Genomic DNA, 17,638 nt, shown 5'->3' on the forward strand with positions numbered 1-17,638 from the left:
CACAGCACCGAAGCTCAGGGTAGTACCAGACAGTTGTGCCGAGAGGACTTGATTCCAGATAAATCCTGGGCGCCAGGGTATTAGAACTACCAACACATACCTAGGCTCCCTCTTATCTTCCCTTATTGAACAGTAGCTGATACAGAAGGGCTTCGGGTCCCACCTTCAGAGAGGAGCCGCTGGGAGAACTTAGAGAAACTGCCTGCCTGTCTGCCTTCCCTTCTTTCTTTCCCAAAGTCAAGGTCTCTTGTAGACCAACCAAGCCTTAAACACACAGTGTATCTACATGACCCTGAACCCCAGACCCAACTTCCTCCAACTCAATCGGGATTACAGGCGTGTGCCACCAAGGCCGGTTTGTGTGGTGCTAGACTGGACCCGTGGCCTTGGGCATGACAAGGTGACACACGCTCCACCACCAATCTGCCTTCTAATACAATCTTTCATACAATATTATTTTGTCATTTTGAATTAGAAATTATCTAAATAGCCTTTAATGTCTAAAGACCTATGAGTTCTTATAATTATTCATTTTCAAGAAAAAATGAATATTCCTCTCCAAAACAATCACCACTTTAAATGATTTGTAAGAATTTGTAATAATGTTAAGAAGTAAATAAGCAAATAAATGTAAGTCTTCCCAAAGTGAACATTAAATGGTCATCAAAGGCTCCTCCCCCGGAGGTGTCCCTAACCCTTCACCATACATCAAAGGCTCCTCCCCTGGAGGTGTCCCTAACCCTTCACCATACATCAAAGGCTCCTCCCCCGGAGGTGTCCCTAACCCTTCACCATACAGTGTTTTTCCAACTGTCTAAATACACTGTTGATAGGTACAACCAGCCATCATGCTGGGTGTAAAGAACCAGGACCACTAGATGTAATCCCGGCCAGTGTCACAAGCACTGTGTGAGAACTGTCTGTGATGGCTCCATAGATTCATGTGAAAGGGGGTGAGGCTCCATTGGGGTACCTTTTTGCTCCCCTGAACCACCCCAGGATACATGCCAGGCATTCCCATGGTCATGCAGACCTTCTTCAATGCTTGAGCCTCTATTTCCAAGTAAGCCTTCATCCTCCTCTAACAGGGTGGTCTGGTCACTCTACCCTCGTTGACTTTCACACGAGGGCTGCATGCTCCTGTGTCTACAACTGTCCTATTATAAAATAGAGCTGAGTGGGAATCTATGACCTCCCAGAGACTAATAAGTGCCAATTAAAAACAATTTTTCCATATTAAATCAACCCCGTAGAGTGGCCTGTCATTTCCTCTGCCATCCCCACTAGAGCACAGATGCCCAACACAGTGAACCTACAGGTGGAAACGTGTGTTAGGTGCTGCACACTTACAAACTGGCCTGCCAGGAGCATTTCAGAACATTTTCCTAAGAAATGTTGAGTGATGGCTGCCTTCTTAGACAAAATCATGTGAGCCTCTTGAACGGTGGCAGAGCCCCAGTCCTAGGACACAACAGGGCAGCCGGCCATCTCCAGCACATCAGCAAACTTAACACTGGCTCTTCTGGCCACAAGAGACTAGACTCCCCTTCATCTACACTCTGTTGGGCCTGCTGCCATTCAGGATCTCAGGGACAGGGAGAGCGCCTGAGGCACAGGCAGGGATGTAAGGTTTGGGTGGTGGAAATATTGGTATAAGTGTCTAGCAGAGTCAAAGTCTTGCTATGTAACAAGCCCAGCAAAGGACACAGCATCCAGACAACAAAACCCAAGCTCAAGAAAGCCACCAGGAAGCTGGTGACAGGACCAAAAACAAATGGCTGTCTGTGCCAGGGAGATGAACTCATGTCTGCCTGTGGGTGGTGTTTTTAATAAGAATTGTCCTTATACCAGAAAGTACTGCCTGGTACGTTGACCCATGACAGGATGCCTGTCTGGGCACCAGAATCCAGACATCCTCCACCTCCAGAGCAAACTAGAAATAAACAGGAAAGCCTATTCCTCCATCAGCCCTGTGGGCGACGCAGCAGGCGAGTCTGGATGTCTGTAAACATATTACTCACTGTGTTGAAACATCCCAGTTACTGCTCTCATACCTCAAAGAGTACAGACTCTTCAGAGTGCCATGTGTGCTTCTGTGCAAAGATGCTCCTTGGTACCTAAAGCTGGGTTCTTTTAAGGGTTGCCTGGATCTGCCAAGCGAGCCCACACAGTAACATCCAGGCCCTTTCAGCCAGCTCTTCTGGTCAAAGCCTCAATCTGCCCAGCAGGAAGATAAAATTAAACATCCAAATCTCTGGTTACCAAATCGGATGACAGATGGTCACGGTAACAGACTTTGGCCAAACAGAGAGTTTAAATCAGCTTCCCCAGCTTAGCACAGCACAGAGACTAGCAGCTAGCTGCACATCTGGACTGCTCCCTTCCGCATCTACCAAGGGCCCATGCTAATCCACAGGTGGTCTTCGGGACAGTGATCTACAGAGAATACACAGACATAACCTGGGAGGTGATCCCAGGCCCCCAAGGCTACAGCAGGTACACACAGTAAAACGGGGAGCTTGCTGGTGGCGATGATGAGCTCAGAGCACGTCCCTAGGTGAAGGAACTACAGCAGCAACAGTGACAGACACAATGGCAGCAGTCCTATGTCACTGATGCAACAGAAGGCAAGGTCTACGCACCCAGGCCTAAGCAATGCCTCACACACGCAGAAGCGCCAGGATCTACAGGATTGCTCTGGCAGCTGTTGGGTGGCCAGAGAGTATTCTGGGACCTGCCGAGGGCATTTTATGATGGGCTCTTTAGCTATGGCTCCCAAACGGGAGGTTCTACCACTCTGCTCCAATCAAGCACAGAACTGAAAATTTAGAACAACAAAACAGCAACAACAAAGACTGCCCCCACTGAAAAAGAGCAGACACATTTTCCTTGTCGCCATTCCTAAGCAGGAGCATGGCACCCTTTAGCATAGCAACAATTTGCATGCTATTTCACTGCGCAGGCACTTTTCAGCCATCCTGAGACCATTTGAAACTTACAAATGAGAGATGTTAAGCACATAGCTACTGTATCACATTTCCTAGGGGCCTAGAGCATCCATGGATTTTGTAAGGGAGAAGAAACAGAGTCTGTCCTAGAATCCATTCCCATGGATGTGGAGGGGCTGCTATATTTGGTTCCAAACACAGGGGACCAGTTCTACTGGTGATCCTACTGGGACCCCGCCCCACCCAACTACTCCAGCTCTGGGCATCCCAGCCCCTAAGGCTTTTAAAACACAAGGCACTGACTTGCCGACTAGGACTCCCCATGTCTGTCTTACTGCTCTGTGTTGTAGTTTTACTGTACATCTTTGGACCTGGGGCTTTCCTACTCAATTACTCATGCAATGAACTTTGCTAACAACCTTCCCACAAGTCATGGGAAAACAGACATAATCTGCTAAGAAGGATGTGTCCTTCTCTTTAGGACACACAAATAAATGCCAGTAAATATAGATCTACCTCTGCTCAACCTTGTTTGTAAGAAACTCACATGAGTTTACTGGAAATGCCTCTCTCATGGCTCCAGCAGACATCTAAGCAGACAGAGTTCATCCCAACGCTAAGTCCTCTGTCTGACATACAGCTCTCTGACTACACACAAGCCGAGTAGGAGATACAGGCATCTCTGTATCATGCTTTCAAATAGCTTCATCTTTCTTGAGCAATTTATTTAATTTTAATTTTCTATGCCTCAGAATAATCAGTGTGTTTTAGAAACAGAAACTGGGCTTGTCACTTCAATTTCTTTCAATTTCCTGTTCTTAATCTCCCAGCTTCTCCTCTTGGGTGAGGGTAACTAAGAGCTGCACTCTCTTGGTGATGGGGGTGCGGATAAGGATGCTCTAGCAATTGAACCCAGAGCCCTGCACAAGCCAGGCAAGTGGTCCACCACTGAACTACATCCTCAGCACTCAGAGTCCCCTTTCCGAATCCTTCACTTGGTTTAGAATCGGTATAATAATATGTGGCAAGCTTGGAACTTTCTAGATTCTGGCTGATAATCCCAAAATAACTCAAGGCCCTGGGTTCCATCTGCAGCACTAGAGAAAATAAATTATACTTATTATTGGATCCTAAAACTGAAGTCACGTTCCCGACCCACCTTCCTGCTGGGTCTGCTTTCCAGGCTCTGGGGATGGAGAGCTGCTTACCCTGAAGAGCTGCCCTCTCCACCACCAACTGACCCCATTCCCATGGCAGAGTTCCTGGGAAGGAGGAGCGGGGAAGCAAAGGGGAGACGTGAGCATGAAGTATCACAGGCACCAATGAGAAGCTTGCACCCAGGTCCTGCCTAGTGTCCCAGCACTAACCCCAACACCTACAACCCCACCATCAGAAGAACAAATATGGGGTGGCAATGCCAGTGGGCCCCTGCTGGCATGGAATGCCTGCCTCCAGGCTAGGGCTACCTGGCACACTTCTCTACAGTTCCTAAACTTTTTGAAAAAGAGCTGCTTTCTTCAGAAATTCCTCAAAACCATTCCCAGGATGGCCACAATCCATACAACATCCAAATCCTTACGGACAATTGCTGAGAAAGACAGGCAGTTCTAAAACAAGGTGTGAGCCTATAGGAGATTTCCAAGTTAACTGATACCCTACTATGCTATTCCCCACAACTGCAAACAAACCCAGAAAAGCCTTGGGCCCCAGCTGAGAACAGAGGGATGTCACTCCCAAGAGTGACATGTGCTCACTGGTAATAACATAACCTGACAGCACCTCAAGGAAATGACTAGGAAAGGCTGAATAAACACCTAGGGGACACTCAGGAACAGAAAACAATGCTGGCAAGTGTGGGAATATAAATAGGTACAGACACTACATAAGTCCACTCACAGGCTCCGCAGAAAACTAAACACAGAGCTAGTAATACTGTATGACCAAGCTAGACCACCCATGGGCATATACTCAAAGGATATAAAGTCCGACCCCAGGGATCCTGACACATGCATGTTTATTCCAGGGATCATTCACAACCACTAAGGAATGGAAACAGCCTAGGTGTCCACCAACAGATAAGTAGATAAAGAACATGTGGTTCACACATACACACATGGGATTTTATTCATCTGTAAAGAAAAAATGAAATTAGTTTGCAGCCAAACTAATGGAATAGGACATTGTTAAGGAAAATGAGCTAGACCTGGAAAGAAAGATCACAAGTGTCCACAGAGGGGATCCCAGATCTCAGTCCATGTGTGGCTGTGCAGGTCATGACACTCTTAGTAGGTAGCTGTGGGAGCAGAGGAGGACCCCCTGAGGTAAAGGAATGGAAGGGAAAGGAGAGAATGGGAGGAGGAGAGAAGACAGTAAAACAAGTGGCCAATGGCAGAGAGCCGCAACTGTGAACGAGGGTCCATGACTGTGGTCCAGACTCCGCAAAGGCAGGAGGGCAAGCAGGGCAGAGGGGAAAGGACTAACACCACACGAAATGGCAGACCGAGACACATGCCTTTCTATCCTAACTTCAAAAGCTTCAAAAGGAGGAAGGGCTTTACAAGCTAGACAGAACAGGTGTCTTTGCTGATTGATCCACAGCTACTTAATATCACTGAGAAGAACACCCACCACTAAGATGTATCTGGCCTGTCAGCCAGCACAGCGTCTCAGGAGCAGTGGCTAGAAACCCACCCGAGTGAGACTCACTGGGGCAGACTCACCCCTGCTACAGGGGAGCAGACTCACCTCTGCTCAGAGCTTTCTCCACACTTTGCTCTCCCTCTGCAATGGCAGCTAAGTGACAAGTCCCAAGTTAGAGTAAATGTTGTCATAGTCATTGACAAGTGTTGGCTTTGTTGTTGTAATTACTCTCACTTTCAACTTAGTCACAAGTTATCAGAAGCAATGGCTAGGGTTGTATTTTGTCTTCTTTAAACTAAAAATTGTCAATACCATCTTTGCAAGCCATTTATATCCTTAAAATAACAAGTGAGGACATCTACAAAACGATCTCCAATAAAACACACTAATGTAAATTATAACAACTCATAAACATATTAACCACAAAACTGCATGAAACTGTGAAACAGTCTACATAAAATTATAATAAAATATACTGACAAAATATCAAGGTCTGTAGACAAAATGAATGAATTTTCATAAAACCAACATTATATAGGATACATATTTCTAGTGCAAAGTATTAACGTACAAACCAACTTATATGTTTTTTTAATCATCTATTTAAATCTGATGGAAACATAAAGCCCAGCAGGAAGTCACTGTTCCACAGAAGCAGGGGCAGATGAGCCGTGGTGACCTTCCTGGTGCCGGGGTGGACGCAGACCTGGGGTGTGCCGGGCATACACTGCCACTATGCCACATTCTGAACCCAGCCTATGCACTTTGTTTGAGTGTATTTACCCTAATCACACAAGGATCACAAACTCTACATCAAGGGACAGAAAAAACTGAATTTTTAACCTGTGGTCAAGGTGATATGGTTTTGGCAGAAAGTCAACATCCTCACAATTGAAAGATAAATTGAGAAAAAGAAAAGACAAAACTATTGTTGTCGCACATGTATGCACTGAAGCCACTCAGGTCTCATGCCAGCAGTGTAAACACCCGCTAGAGAAAGAAAATGAAACCATCTGGGGGGAAATGTGCAAGCCAGATGATTTTCTGTTCATAGCCAATGGTCATCATTAAAGGCAGCCTCACAGGTTAAAGGCAACAGACAAAGGAAAAAATATGATATTTGACCCTCAGATTAATTAAGCTAGGGAGAAGAAATCATGCTCTGTCCCTTTTATAAACATGAATGAGACTGACATTGGATAGACAGCTTTTAAAAAGTGTGTGTGTGTATATAAAAATGATAAGCACACACATGCACCACACACACACACACACACACACACACAAACACACACACACGAAGTTTTAAAGGAGCAAGGTAAGTGTGGCATGGGTGCTGTGAGCTGGAGAACATACAACCATCATTTTCAAAGGCACAGACAGCACGTGCTGCCCCAGCTCTACTCAGGCCCAGCGCCCTGCCTACCATTCCCCCACAGCCCTTTCTTTCCTTCGGCTATATCTGAAAGTCTATTCCACAAAAGACGGAAAGATGGTAGGTACTGCAAATCAGCCGCACCTTGTAGAAACGCAAGGGGTGACATCTTTGGCTTTTGACAGATGGCTTAGTGGGTAAAAGCACTTGTCACTAACCCTGACGCTCTGAGGTCAGCTCCTGGGCCACACATGAAAGAGAAAACAGATTCCCACAAGATGTCCTCAGCCTTCTACACAAGCACACTAGCACACGCACGTCTAGACAGACATACATACACATACACGCAAAACTAAAATTTGACGATAATATCTTTAGCTTTACCCTAAACTGGGGTTTACACCCTTAGGCAACAACATGAAGACATCCTAGGATGACCTATAATCAGGCATTAGGCTGCCTCGGACTCCTCCTTTGAAATGTCCACTTCCATCTGCTTGGGTATCCCAATTTACTATCAGGAGGAAAGTCAACTAATGTGCTTGGGATCAACTCTCCCTGCATATAACTCAGCAAAGGTGCCTGGTGCCAAGATAAGCAGATGAGCTGGTGCAACAGGGCTGAGGGATGCTGCACGGAGAACCTCAGATGTTTTAAAGCCTGGATGTCCACTGGAATCAACTGGAAGCTTTACAATCGGCTCTGTGAGCTCCACTCCTGCGGAAACCAGCTTGTTTACTGGAGAGCATGTGTGGCCGGGCTCTAAGAGGAAGTCCTGTGCCAGACTCACTGCTTTTCCTCTGCTCTCCTGTTGACACAGTGGCTTCATCCTAGAAGTTGTTTTGTATTGAGACCCTGGTTGCTGACTGCACAGTATCAGGATAAGAGATGGGAATGCCTCTAACATCTACACTCACACATACATTGTTGAGACAAGAGGACTCAAAGACCCAGCGATTTTGTTTTGTCTCACTACAGAAGCTCGGTTGACTTAAAACTCACTATTCAGACCAGGCTGGCCTCCAACTTGTACTTCTTCTGCCTCTGCTCCCTAAGTGCTAAGGAGAGGGAGAGCTTCAAGTCCCACTTTAAATCCCAACTAATCCCAAACAATGACTCTTATCCTTCCAGTAATAATATAGTACTGAGAAATTCTACCAATTCTGTCTTCTCTTAGTTGTGCGCAATCTCTACTTTTCCTTAAAACTATATGCATGTTGTGTTCCTTATTTGGCTAAATATCTTTATTAAAAACTCCTTCCAGGACTGGATGAAACATTTGCAAGAGTGAGGACCTGAGTTCAGATTCCCAGAACTCACAGAACACCAGGCATGGTGGCACCCATCTGCAATCCCAGGACTCCCTGGGCAAGATAGGAATGGAAACAGGATAATCTCAGAAAGTTTACAAGCCAGCAGCCTAGCAAACGATGCAGCAAATACAAGGTCCTGCCTAAAATATGGTCGAACATGAGGACCAATACCAACACTAGAGGTTGTCCCCAACCTTTACACATGTACATGAATTTACAACATATGTGTGTACATGCATACACACATACACACAGATTTAAAAAAGAATTAGACATTAGACAAGTCCAAGTTGTAGGACATTATACTATATAACCAATCTCTCTCTGTTCTCTGTGTTCCTTCCTTCCTTCCATCCCTCCCTCTGTGTGTGTGTATCTGTCTGTCTGTGTCACACACACACACACACACACACACACACCTACATCTACCTTCCAATAGGTAAACATACTGTTCAAAGTTTCTCATTCTAATTCTGAGAACATACAACAAACTACCTAAGACATCACCATCAAATAGCTAAGCTCCTACTAGCAACTCCACCCACAACTGTCAGTTTCCTAATTACAGTTCCCAATGCTCAGTAGGGATCAAACACACATAAGAGTCTCTTAAAAACTTGTTACAGAGGCTGGAGAGATGCTCAGTGGTTAAGAGCACTAGTTGTTCTTGCAAGGACCCAGATTTGGTTCCCAACACCCACAAGGTGGCTCACAACCATCTGTAACACTAGTTCCAGGGGATCTGATGCCCTCTTTAAACCTCTGTGGTCACTGCACACTAGTGGTGCATAGACACACATGCAGGCAAAACATTCATACACATACAAATGATAAAAATTAAAATAAAACATGGTGCTCCCTCTCTTTGCAAAACATCCAGGCTCGCAAAGAAATGGCAGCTGCAGAGCTGGGAAAGAGCACACATTATGACAAGGGGACATTCTTGAATAAGCTTACCCAAAAGACACAGGAGCTGACCATCCACAACATGTAGAACCATTGGGGAGGAAAATAATTAGGCATTAGCCCATCCAGCCCTTGATAAAAACAGACTGTATTCTTACTAGAGACTCTCCATGAGTCAATGAAAAACAGTTCCAGAGCAAAGCCCCACAAGGCTGACCCTGAATGGCCACTGCTGCCAACATACATAAGATGGACAGTCACAGCAAAGGTACAAAGTCGAGGAGAAACAGGATATTGGCATAATCGCAAATTAACTCACCACAAAGCACTTATTAGTACAATGAAAAAATAGCAATTTACAGTGAAGAAACTGACAGTCACCAACGTAACAAAGGGTTTAGAGTTGACAAACCCAGAAGTGAGTCACTAGGATGCACTGAGGACAATATCAGTTCTGTGACATCCCTGCCAAAACCAAGTGACAAATCACAAGGGACACATCAGACAAGCCCAAGTTGTACAATCTTGTAATAAACCAGTCATCAGCCGGGCTGTGGTGGCGCACGCCTTTAATCCCAGCACTTGGGAGGCAGAGGCAGGCGGATTTCTGAGTTCGAGGCCAGCCTGGTCTACAAAGTGAGTTCCAGGACAGCCAGGACTACACAGAGAGACCCTGTCTCGAAAAACAAAAAAACAAAAAAAAAAAAAAATAAACCAGTCATCATGCAGACAGCACAAATGGTCACAGTCGGAGAAGAGCTATAAGACCAAGCAAATCAACACAAAAAAGGCCTAGACTAGGCACAGGATGAGAAAAGGGATGTTTGCAGAACAACTAGGATATGTCTGAAAGCTCGGTAATCGCCCTCCATCACTGATGATGTATGCACAAGTAAGTTTCTGTCATATTCTCTAATCAGAAAAACGTTAGCAGTGGCCAAGACAGGAAATGAGCCAACAGAAGTTACACTCAATTTCTGTAAGTCTAAAATCACTTCAAAATGAAAGATTTTAAATGTTATAAATTTATAAAGTATATGAAATAGACTTTAGGGCTGGAGATGTGACTTAGCTCAGTACTAAGCCAGAACTCAGTCCTCAGTACTGCAGAAACTAATTACGGTCATGCACACCTGGAAGTTAGGGCAGAAAGATCAGGAGCTCAGGATCTTCCTCGGCTGCCCATGGAGGGCAACACCAGCTAACCAGAAATAATAAAGGGTGGGGAAAAACATTTATCATAGAAAAATTCTTTTGTGTAAACTGTAAAAATCTAAAGCTGGTGTGATGGTGCACACCTATCATCACAGGACACGGAGCTGGGATACCCAGCAAGAGCCTGGTTCAGGGAGGGGCAGAGATTCTAGAGTTAGAAGGATGGTTCAGTGGGTACAGGCACCTGCCATTAATGCTAACGACCATGATTCAATCCCTGGCATCCACATGATAGAAGGAGACGACAGACTCCTCCAAGGTGTCTTCTTGGCCTCCCTATGGATGCTACAGCATGCACACAAAACAAATAAGATACAATTTTTTAAAAAGCTAGTCTATGCTTCAGAGAACTAATAGCTATAATATTGTTCCATTCAATAAAAACATGCTGTCATGTCACCAATTTCAAAAGAGCCTGTGTGGTGACCAGTACTGCATCCATTCTCCAGGCCATGTAAACTGGAGCCTGGTGGTTGCTGTTTTACAAGGCCACACTGCTGGTAAGTGGCACTGCAGCATTCAAGCCCAAATCTTCTAGGCTCCTCCCAAGTTAAAAAGAACAGAATCGTATCCATGAGTCTCATGAGCCACATATGAATGACCTTATGCCTCAGAATCTTCGTATCAACAAGTTAGCAATGGTTTCTTTGTCTAGGGGTGTTATCAGATAATCAGTGAGAAAAATGACGATTATCGTAGATTGCCCTTTAATCATAAAGATTTGAACAAATATAGATAACTTACTTTCTGTGTTATATAGCATTAGCTCTTAAAACTGCAGAATGGTTGATCTATAAGAATGACCTCAGACATAATCTCGCTTAGTAGATTAACTTGAGGTTCCTAGAAAGATCCCACAGAGAATCAAAAGAGAACATCAGGAAATACAACATACCTGAAACTGAAGAAGGACTGATAAGCTTGGAGCTCTTCAGGGAAATGATACTGACCAGCTAATTTTATGGCAAAGAACAGAGAGACCCCAAAGATAACAGACCTTCTTTGGTTGGAAAACTATTTAATTTGCAAACCTGTACCCCAGCTCTGTGCTTGTGGCTACCACAAAAGCTCCTGCCCCTGCATGAAGCGCTGATCAAAAGAGAACTACACTTCAATCGGTAACCTCAGAGATACTCTGAAATGCACTGCATTATAAGACAAAGAGCTGAGTAATAAATATCAAAGCCAAACAGGACTCACCCTTAAGCATTCATGATCAGGGATCAGGGAGATGGCTCAGTGGGTAATGGTGCCTGCCGTGCAAGCCTGAAGATCCAAGATGGACCCACAGACTCATATGAAGATGGAAGGAAAACAGTGACTCCATAAAGTCCTCCTCTGAGACCCCCAGACTCGCTGTGGCACAGATAACACCCTCCAGACTTCATCACCAAAAGTATGTTAAATCCAGCCACACTGGATAGCTATACTAATGACAGCAAACCATCCACCTTTCTACTGGTTGTCTACCTGAGGCATTCATTCCTGTGACACTCTTCTTTTTAACTATTTATCCTTTTAGAATACTTTTTAAAGTAAAATATTTTAAAGATATTTTTAAATGAATAAAATAGTAATTCAGTACATTTACAAGTTTTTAATTAAAATTTTAATACATACTATCTGGGCAGCAAAGTGGCTCGGTGAGTAAAGATATTTACTATTCAAGCCAGACCACCTGAGTTCAATCCTCAGACCCCAAGTGTATTAGTTAGACAGAGTTAGCTGTCAACTTAAAAGACTCTAGACCAGGGAGATAAACCTCTGAGCATCCTAAGGGAGATTGTCTTCATTACATTGCTTAAGGTGAAAAGACTGTCCACTGTGGGTGGCATCATTCCCTCCTTAGGACCCTGGATTGTAAATGAAGAATGGAAGCTGAACAGAAGTGAGCATTCATCACTCTCTGCTTCTTAAGTATGGTATCATGTGACCAGCTGCTTCAAGCTCCTCCCGACTTGTTTGCCCTGATGGCGCTAGGATATGCCTCATTCCATGATAGAACAGGATATACCCTTATTCCATGATGGGGTTAGAATATGCCCTTATTCTCTTAAGTTGCTTTTGTTAGAGTATTCCATCACACCAATAGAAAAGCAAAACACCATATAAAGGTAGAAGACTTATTCTACAAGGTTGTCCACTAATATTCACACAAGCCACAGAATCTGTGTGCCTAGTCATACCCCTACACACACACACACACACACACGACAGTAAATTATTATGACATAAAAATCTTAATTTATACCAGTTGAGGATACCCCTAACTTAGATCCTTTCTCAAAACCATGTTAAAATAACCATTCTACCAGCAATAACACCCAAGCAGTGACTGTACTGTGGCTGGCACAGCTGCCAGGTTACTGAAAACGTATTCCACACAAGCATATATTCACTTTCCAGTCCTAACTGTAGTCTGGAGTCAAGTATATCTTCACACTGACAGGTACTTTCTATGCACAGTGGTATTTCATCAGGTAATCTAGCAAACTTAGATGCTTCTGGCAGGACAGGAATGACAACTGTGCTCTCCTGACACCTTTTCAAACTGTCCATTCCCGTTTGAGAACAGAGTATTTCAGAGCCTTGGTCAGCTCAGCCTAAGGACTGATGGGTTGCTTCCTTACACACAACTCCTTGTAAGTCCCTACAATACAGGATACTTGGAGGTCACGATGGCATGGGTAACTCAGAGGGAAAGTTAGGTCTAGAGGGAAAGATGCCTTCCAAAGTAGAACTCACTCATACTAATGCAATAAGTATTTTCTTCTTCTTTTTTTTTTTTTAAAGATTTATTTATTTCATGTATGTAAGTACACTGTTGCTGTCTTCAGAGACACCAGAAGAGGGCATCAGATCTCATTATAGACGGTTGTGAGCCACCATGTGGTTGCTGGGAATTGAACTCAGGACCTCTGGAAGAACAGACGGTGCTCTTAACCACTGAGCCATCTCTCTAGCCCAACAATAAGTATTTTCAACCCACCATGAACTACAAACCAGAGCATCCACAGAAGCAATGGAGAGAGGGCATTTAGTGCTAGAAACAAGCAATGGTTGCTACTAAAACATTCAAGAAAAATAAATCATTTGGTATTAGGGGACCGAGAAAGAATTTCTAGATGAGGTGCTGTCTAAGCTGGCACGTAAAGGATAAGAAGCCAGCTACCAGGGAAGTGTGGTCTCTCACACAACCAGGGAAGTGTGGTCTCTCACACTACCAGGGAAGTGTGGTCTCTCACACTACCAGGGAAGTGTGGTCTCTCACACTACCAGGGAAGTGTGGTCTCTCACACTACCAGAGTGGAGAGTCCCAGAAGTAACTGGACAGTGTTTGTAACACTGAAAGGACATCCCTTGCCCAGGTGCAAATTACAAAGACATGGTTGCAGGGGTGCCCAAGGAACAGACCCAGGAAGGCACAAAGACACGGCTCTCTCAAGAGAGAGAAACTGTCTTAGGAAAGGATGAGGCATGGTCAAATCTATCCTTTAGAAAATGTTCTCAAGGGGAAAAACAAAGAAAACATTCTCTGTTGCCAAGGACAATAATATACAAGAACTCAGAGCTGCCTAGATGAAGCTAGATACAGCCCACAAGGAACTCTTATTTTATCTAAAGAGATAATGTACTAAAGCAAATGCAATAAAAGTGCTGCCTTACCTTGGGATCCCTGTAATGGGTAAAGAATTTATAGCACTTCAGTGGTCAAAAGGAAACACATTAGCTTTATAAGTGGTTCAAATAAACACTATAAATAAATGAGGTAGATTAATAAATGTGACTACTACTCCACATAATAACTTCTTCAAGGTCCAGTATAAACTAGTATCTAGTCACTCCTGCACATCTTTACAGTTTCCCAAGGACAAAGCAAGATAAAGGTTAAAGCTCTAAGATGATGGTTTTTTTTTCTTTAAAAATATTATCTCTTTGAACCCACATATCAATTTTAGTATCATCAAAAGTGAGACAAGCTATATTCCTCATGATGTGATATAAAATAAAAGTACAGGGGCTAGAGAGATGGCTCAGCGGATAAGAGCACTGACTGCTCTTTTGAGAGGTCCTGGGTTCAATTCCTAGCAACTACATGGCAGCTCACAACTACCTGTAACTCCTGTTCCAGAGGACTCAACATTCTAATACAGATATACATGCAGTCAAAACACCAATGTACATAAAATAAAAAAAAATTATTTTTTAAAATAACAGTACTTAGGACATATTTTTATCTAAAGACTTCAACCTGAGGCTCAGGAGATGGCTCAGCAGATAAAGCACTTGACAGGAAAGCACCAGGACCTGAGTCTGGAACCCCAGAACCCATGCAAAGCTCCTCCTAGGAGTGCATATCCCAGCACTCCCACAGTGAGCTGGGACAGAGGCAGAGACAGATGATCTGGAAACTCATGGATCAGCTAGCTCAGAGGATGCAGCAGTGGACAACAGACTCTGTCTCCAACAAGGTAGAAGGAGAGTACCTACACACAAGGTTGTCCTCTGACCTCTACATCAGAGCTGTGGCACCTACATATCCAGACATATACAAAACACACGGACACACACACACAGATTCCAAACCCAGTAATGTTAGAGATAGCCTATCAGTCAAACAATGCCATTTTCACAATAACCCAATAGCACATTCAAAATAAAAATTCAGAGACTCCTGCCATGGATTCTTTCTGGATCCCAAACAATCAGAAAATGTGAACACAGCCTAACAGAGTATCCAGAAATACAGTAATATGTAATATAAAAAGTAATTCTGCTTATTAAGTAGTTCTATGGGTATGTGCACATGCACGTGTGTGTCCATATGACACGTCCATGAATATCACAATCAAAGATAACTTGTCTGTTCTCTCCTACTGTGTGGGTCCTGGGGACTGAACTCAGGTTACCAGACATAGCGGCAAGTGCTTTTACCTGTTGAACCATCTCACTGGCCCTTTTAGGTAGTTTTAAAAACAATTCTTACCAGTTATAAATGTATATTTATTATTCTATAAAGAGAAAGCAAGGGCTAAAGAGATGGCTCAACAGTTACAGCACTGGGTGCTCTCACAGGACCTAGGTTCAATTCCCAGCACCCAGGGCTCACAGCTGGCTGTAGCTCTTAAGTCCTCTGTGAACACTGCATGCACATGGTGTGCATGCTCATACACACTCATACACTTAAAGTAAAAATAAATAAATCATAAAAGAGAGAGTGTATAATCATCTGTTGAGTGATTTCAGGCGTCGGACTGCAGAGCTTTGTAAGGCATGAAGCTCATCCTTGTACTACAAACTCTAGGTGATTCACAAAGCCACCAGGAACACTCTCGGGGCAGGAAAGCCAGGCAACAGGGGAGCCGGCCAGGAGCAAGAGTGAGGTCAAGGCATATCCGTGCCCTGAAAATCTCATCATAAGACCAGCAGGAGTCAGGACTGCTCGGTCCCTGCTCTGAGCCTGCAGGTCTCAGAGCATGTAGTCTGTATGACCCCCACTTTTGCCACCCTTGAGGTAGTCTCGAAGCCTCGTGGCCAAGTTACACAGGTTTAATTAACTTCCTCTCTCCCTGTAAGGACACGTCCAGCAAGCACCTGGAATTCCTCTTCATGCAAATAAGGCCTTCCCAGGACCTTAGCAATAGCCAATAATATACATTTACCCCAAACCCCCTACCCACTCCTCAAGGTTTATACAGCCCTTGTTAACCCCATTAAAAAGAGAGCTGTTTCACTGGAACCATCTCGGAGAAGGCTGTTTCTCCCCGGTACTCACTGTCAGACCAAAGTTCTGTGGAACCCACCTGCCCAGCCTGGTGTGCAACGGCACCTGGGTACCCAGAGGGTAGAAGCAGAACTAGGCTGGCAGCATGCAGCATCACTGCTGCCTCTGCACCTCCTCTCTTCCTTGCTGATCACAGAGCACTTAGATGAGCCTTAGCCTCATCGGCAGCATGCTCAGCTATCAACAGACATGATCAACAAGGTACTACTCTTGAGTGTACAAGGGAAGGCAGGTAGGACAGGGAGGGTTTGGGAATGCCCATTCCACAGGTAAAGCAAGTGAGGCACACAGCCATCGAGGTCACACTAATCCTGACTACTGACAGAGACTGAATGGCAGAGGGTCACCAGCACCTGCCGGTGTCCCCTCCTGGTGCCGGAGCATGGATGTCACTGTCACTGACCTTCCCATGCTCCTTCCTCATGTGGGACAGATACACATCCCTCTGTGTGAACAGACGGTCACACTCCCAACACGTCCACCCGAGACTGGACATCTTCTTAGAGTCTGTGGATTTCTTTGCAGGAGATGGAGACTTCTTTTCCAATTTCTCTTTCCCATTCATGGACTTGGCGTCCTCTCTGCTGTGGTTTGCTGAATTCTGAGTTGCAGGCTTAATGCTCAAAGGCAAGTTTATACCCAAGTTTGGAGGCCCTTCAATACTTTTCAATGTTCCATGCATAGACTGCATAGTAAAAAGAAAAGAAACGCCTATCACAAATCATACCGTTTCAACAGAATTTGACAATCATTCAGAGAAGTATTTCCTAAACTAAAAATATACATTATTAAAAACATGAAGGAGAAATCAGACAGGGTGTTGCACACCTGTAACCCAAGCACTCAGGAGACAGAGGCAGAAACAAATCTACACAGCAAGTTTCAGGCCAGCATGGGCCACACAGTGACCCTCTTGTCACAAAAAAATTTAAATAAATCAAGATGAATGAAACACAGTGGAGCCAAGCATGGTAGAGGCAGGAGGTAGAGGGAGGCAGGTGGCTATGAATTTGAGACCAGTCTGGTCTATGTAGCAAGTTCTATGCAAGCTAGGGTGATAAACTGAGACTGTCTCATTAAAAAAAAGGGGGGTGCTGGATAAAGGAGCATTAACTTTTTTATCTTGTGGAGGGCTCAAATGTTATGGTACATGTGTGACGTTCAGAGAGTATCTTGCAGGGGTCGATTCTCTCCTTCTGCCATGCAGCTCCTAGGCACGAGACCCAGGCCATTAGGATGGCAGCAAGTACCTTTACCCAGCGAGTGACCTCACTAGCCCCATAAAGAAGCATAATAATACATAGCTTTAGTGACTGCTCTAAGCTATGTGTTTTAGTTCCATTTTTCAACATTAACCTATTTTGTGTGCATGTATTCTGTTCATATGTGTGTGGACGCACACACGCCACGGTGCATGTGTGCATGTATTCTGTTCATATGTGTGTGGACGCACACA

At 44.4% G+C, this 17,638-nt stretch overlaps 1 protein-coding gene across 2 annotated transcripts in view; it reads right to left on the reverse strand.

Moving 5' to 3' along the window:
- The window catches only part of Znf532 (zinc finger protein 532), a 113,152-nt gene that overhangs the window by 17,218 nt on the left and 78,296 nt on the right, over positions 1-17,638 (reverse strand). Inside the window, exon 7 of one of the 2 annotated variants that reach the window (XM_028774230.1) lies at positions 16,586-16,867. The exons of the other annotated variant lie outside the window; for it this stretch is intronic. Coding sequence (XP_028630063.1) covers positions 16,586-16,867 — 282 coding nt within the window. The remainder of the gene's footprint in view (positions 1-16,585; positions 16,868-17,638) is intronic. 2 annotated transcript variants of the gene reach the window in all.

The sequence above is a fragment of the Grammomys surdaster genome, unplaced genomic scaffold, assembly GCF_004785775.1.
Source record: "Grammomys surdaster isolate TR1022 unplaced genomic scaffold, NIH_TR_1.0 239, whole genome shotgun sequence".
Taxonomy (NCBI): Eukaryota; Metazoa; Chordata; class Mammalia; order Rodentia; family Muridae; genus Grammomys; species Grammomys surdaster.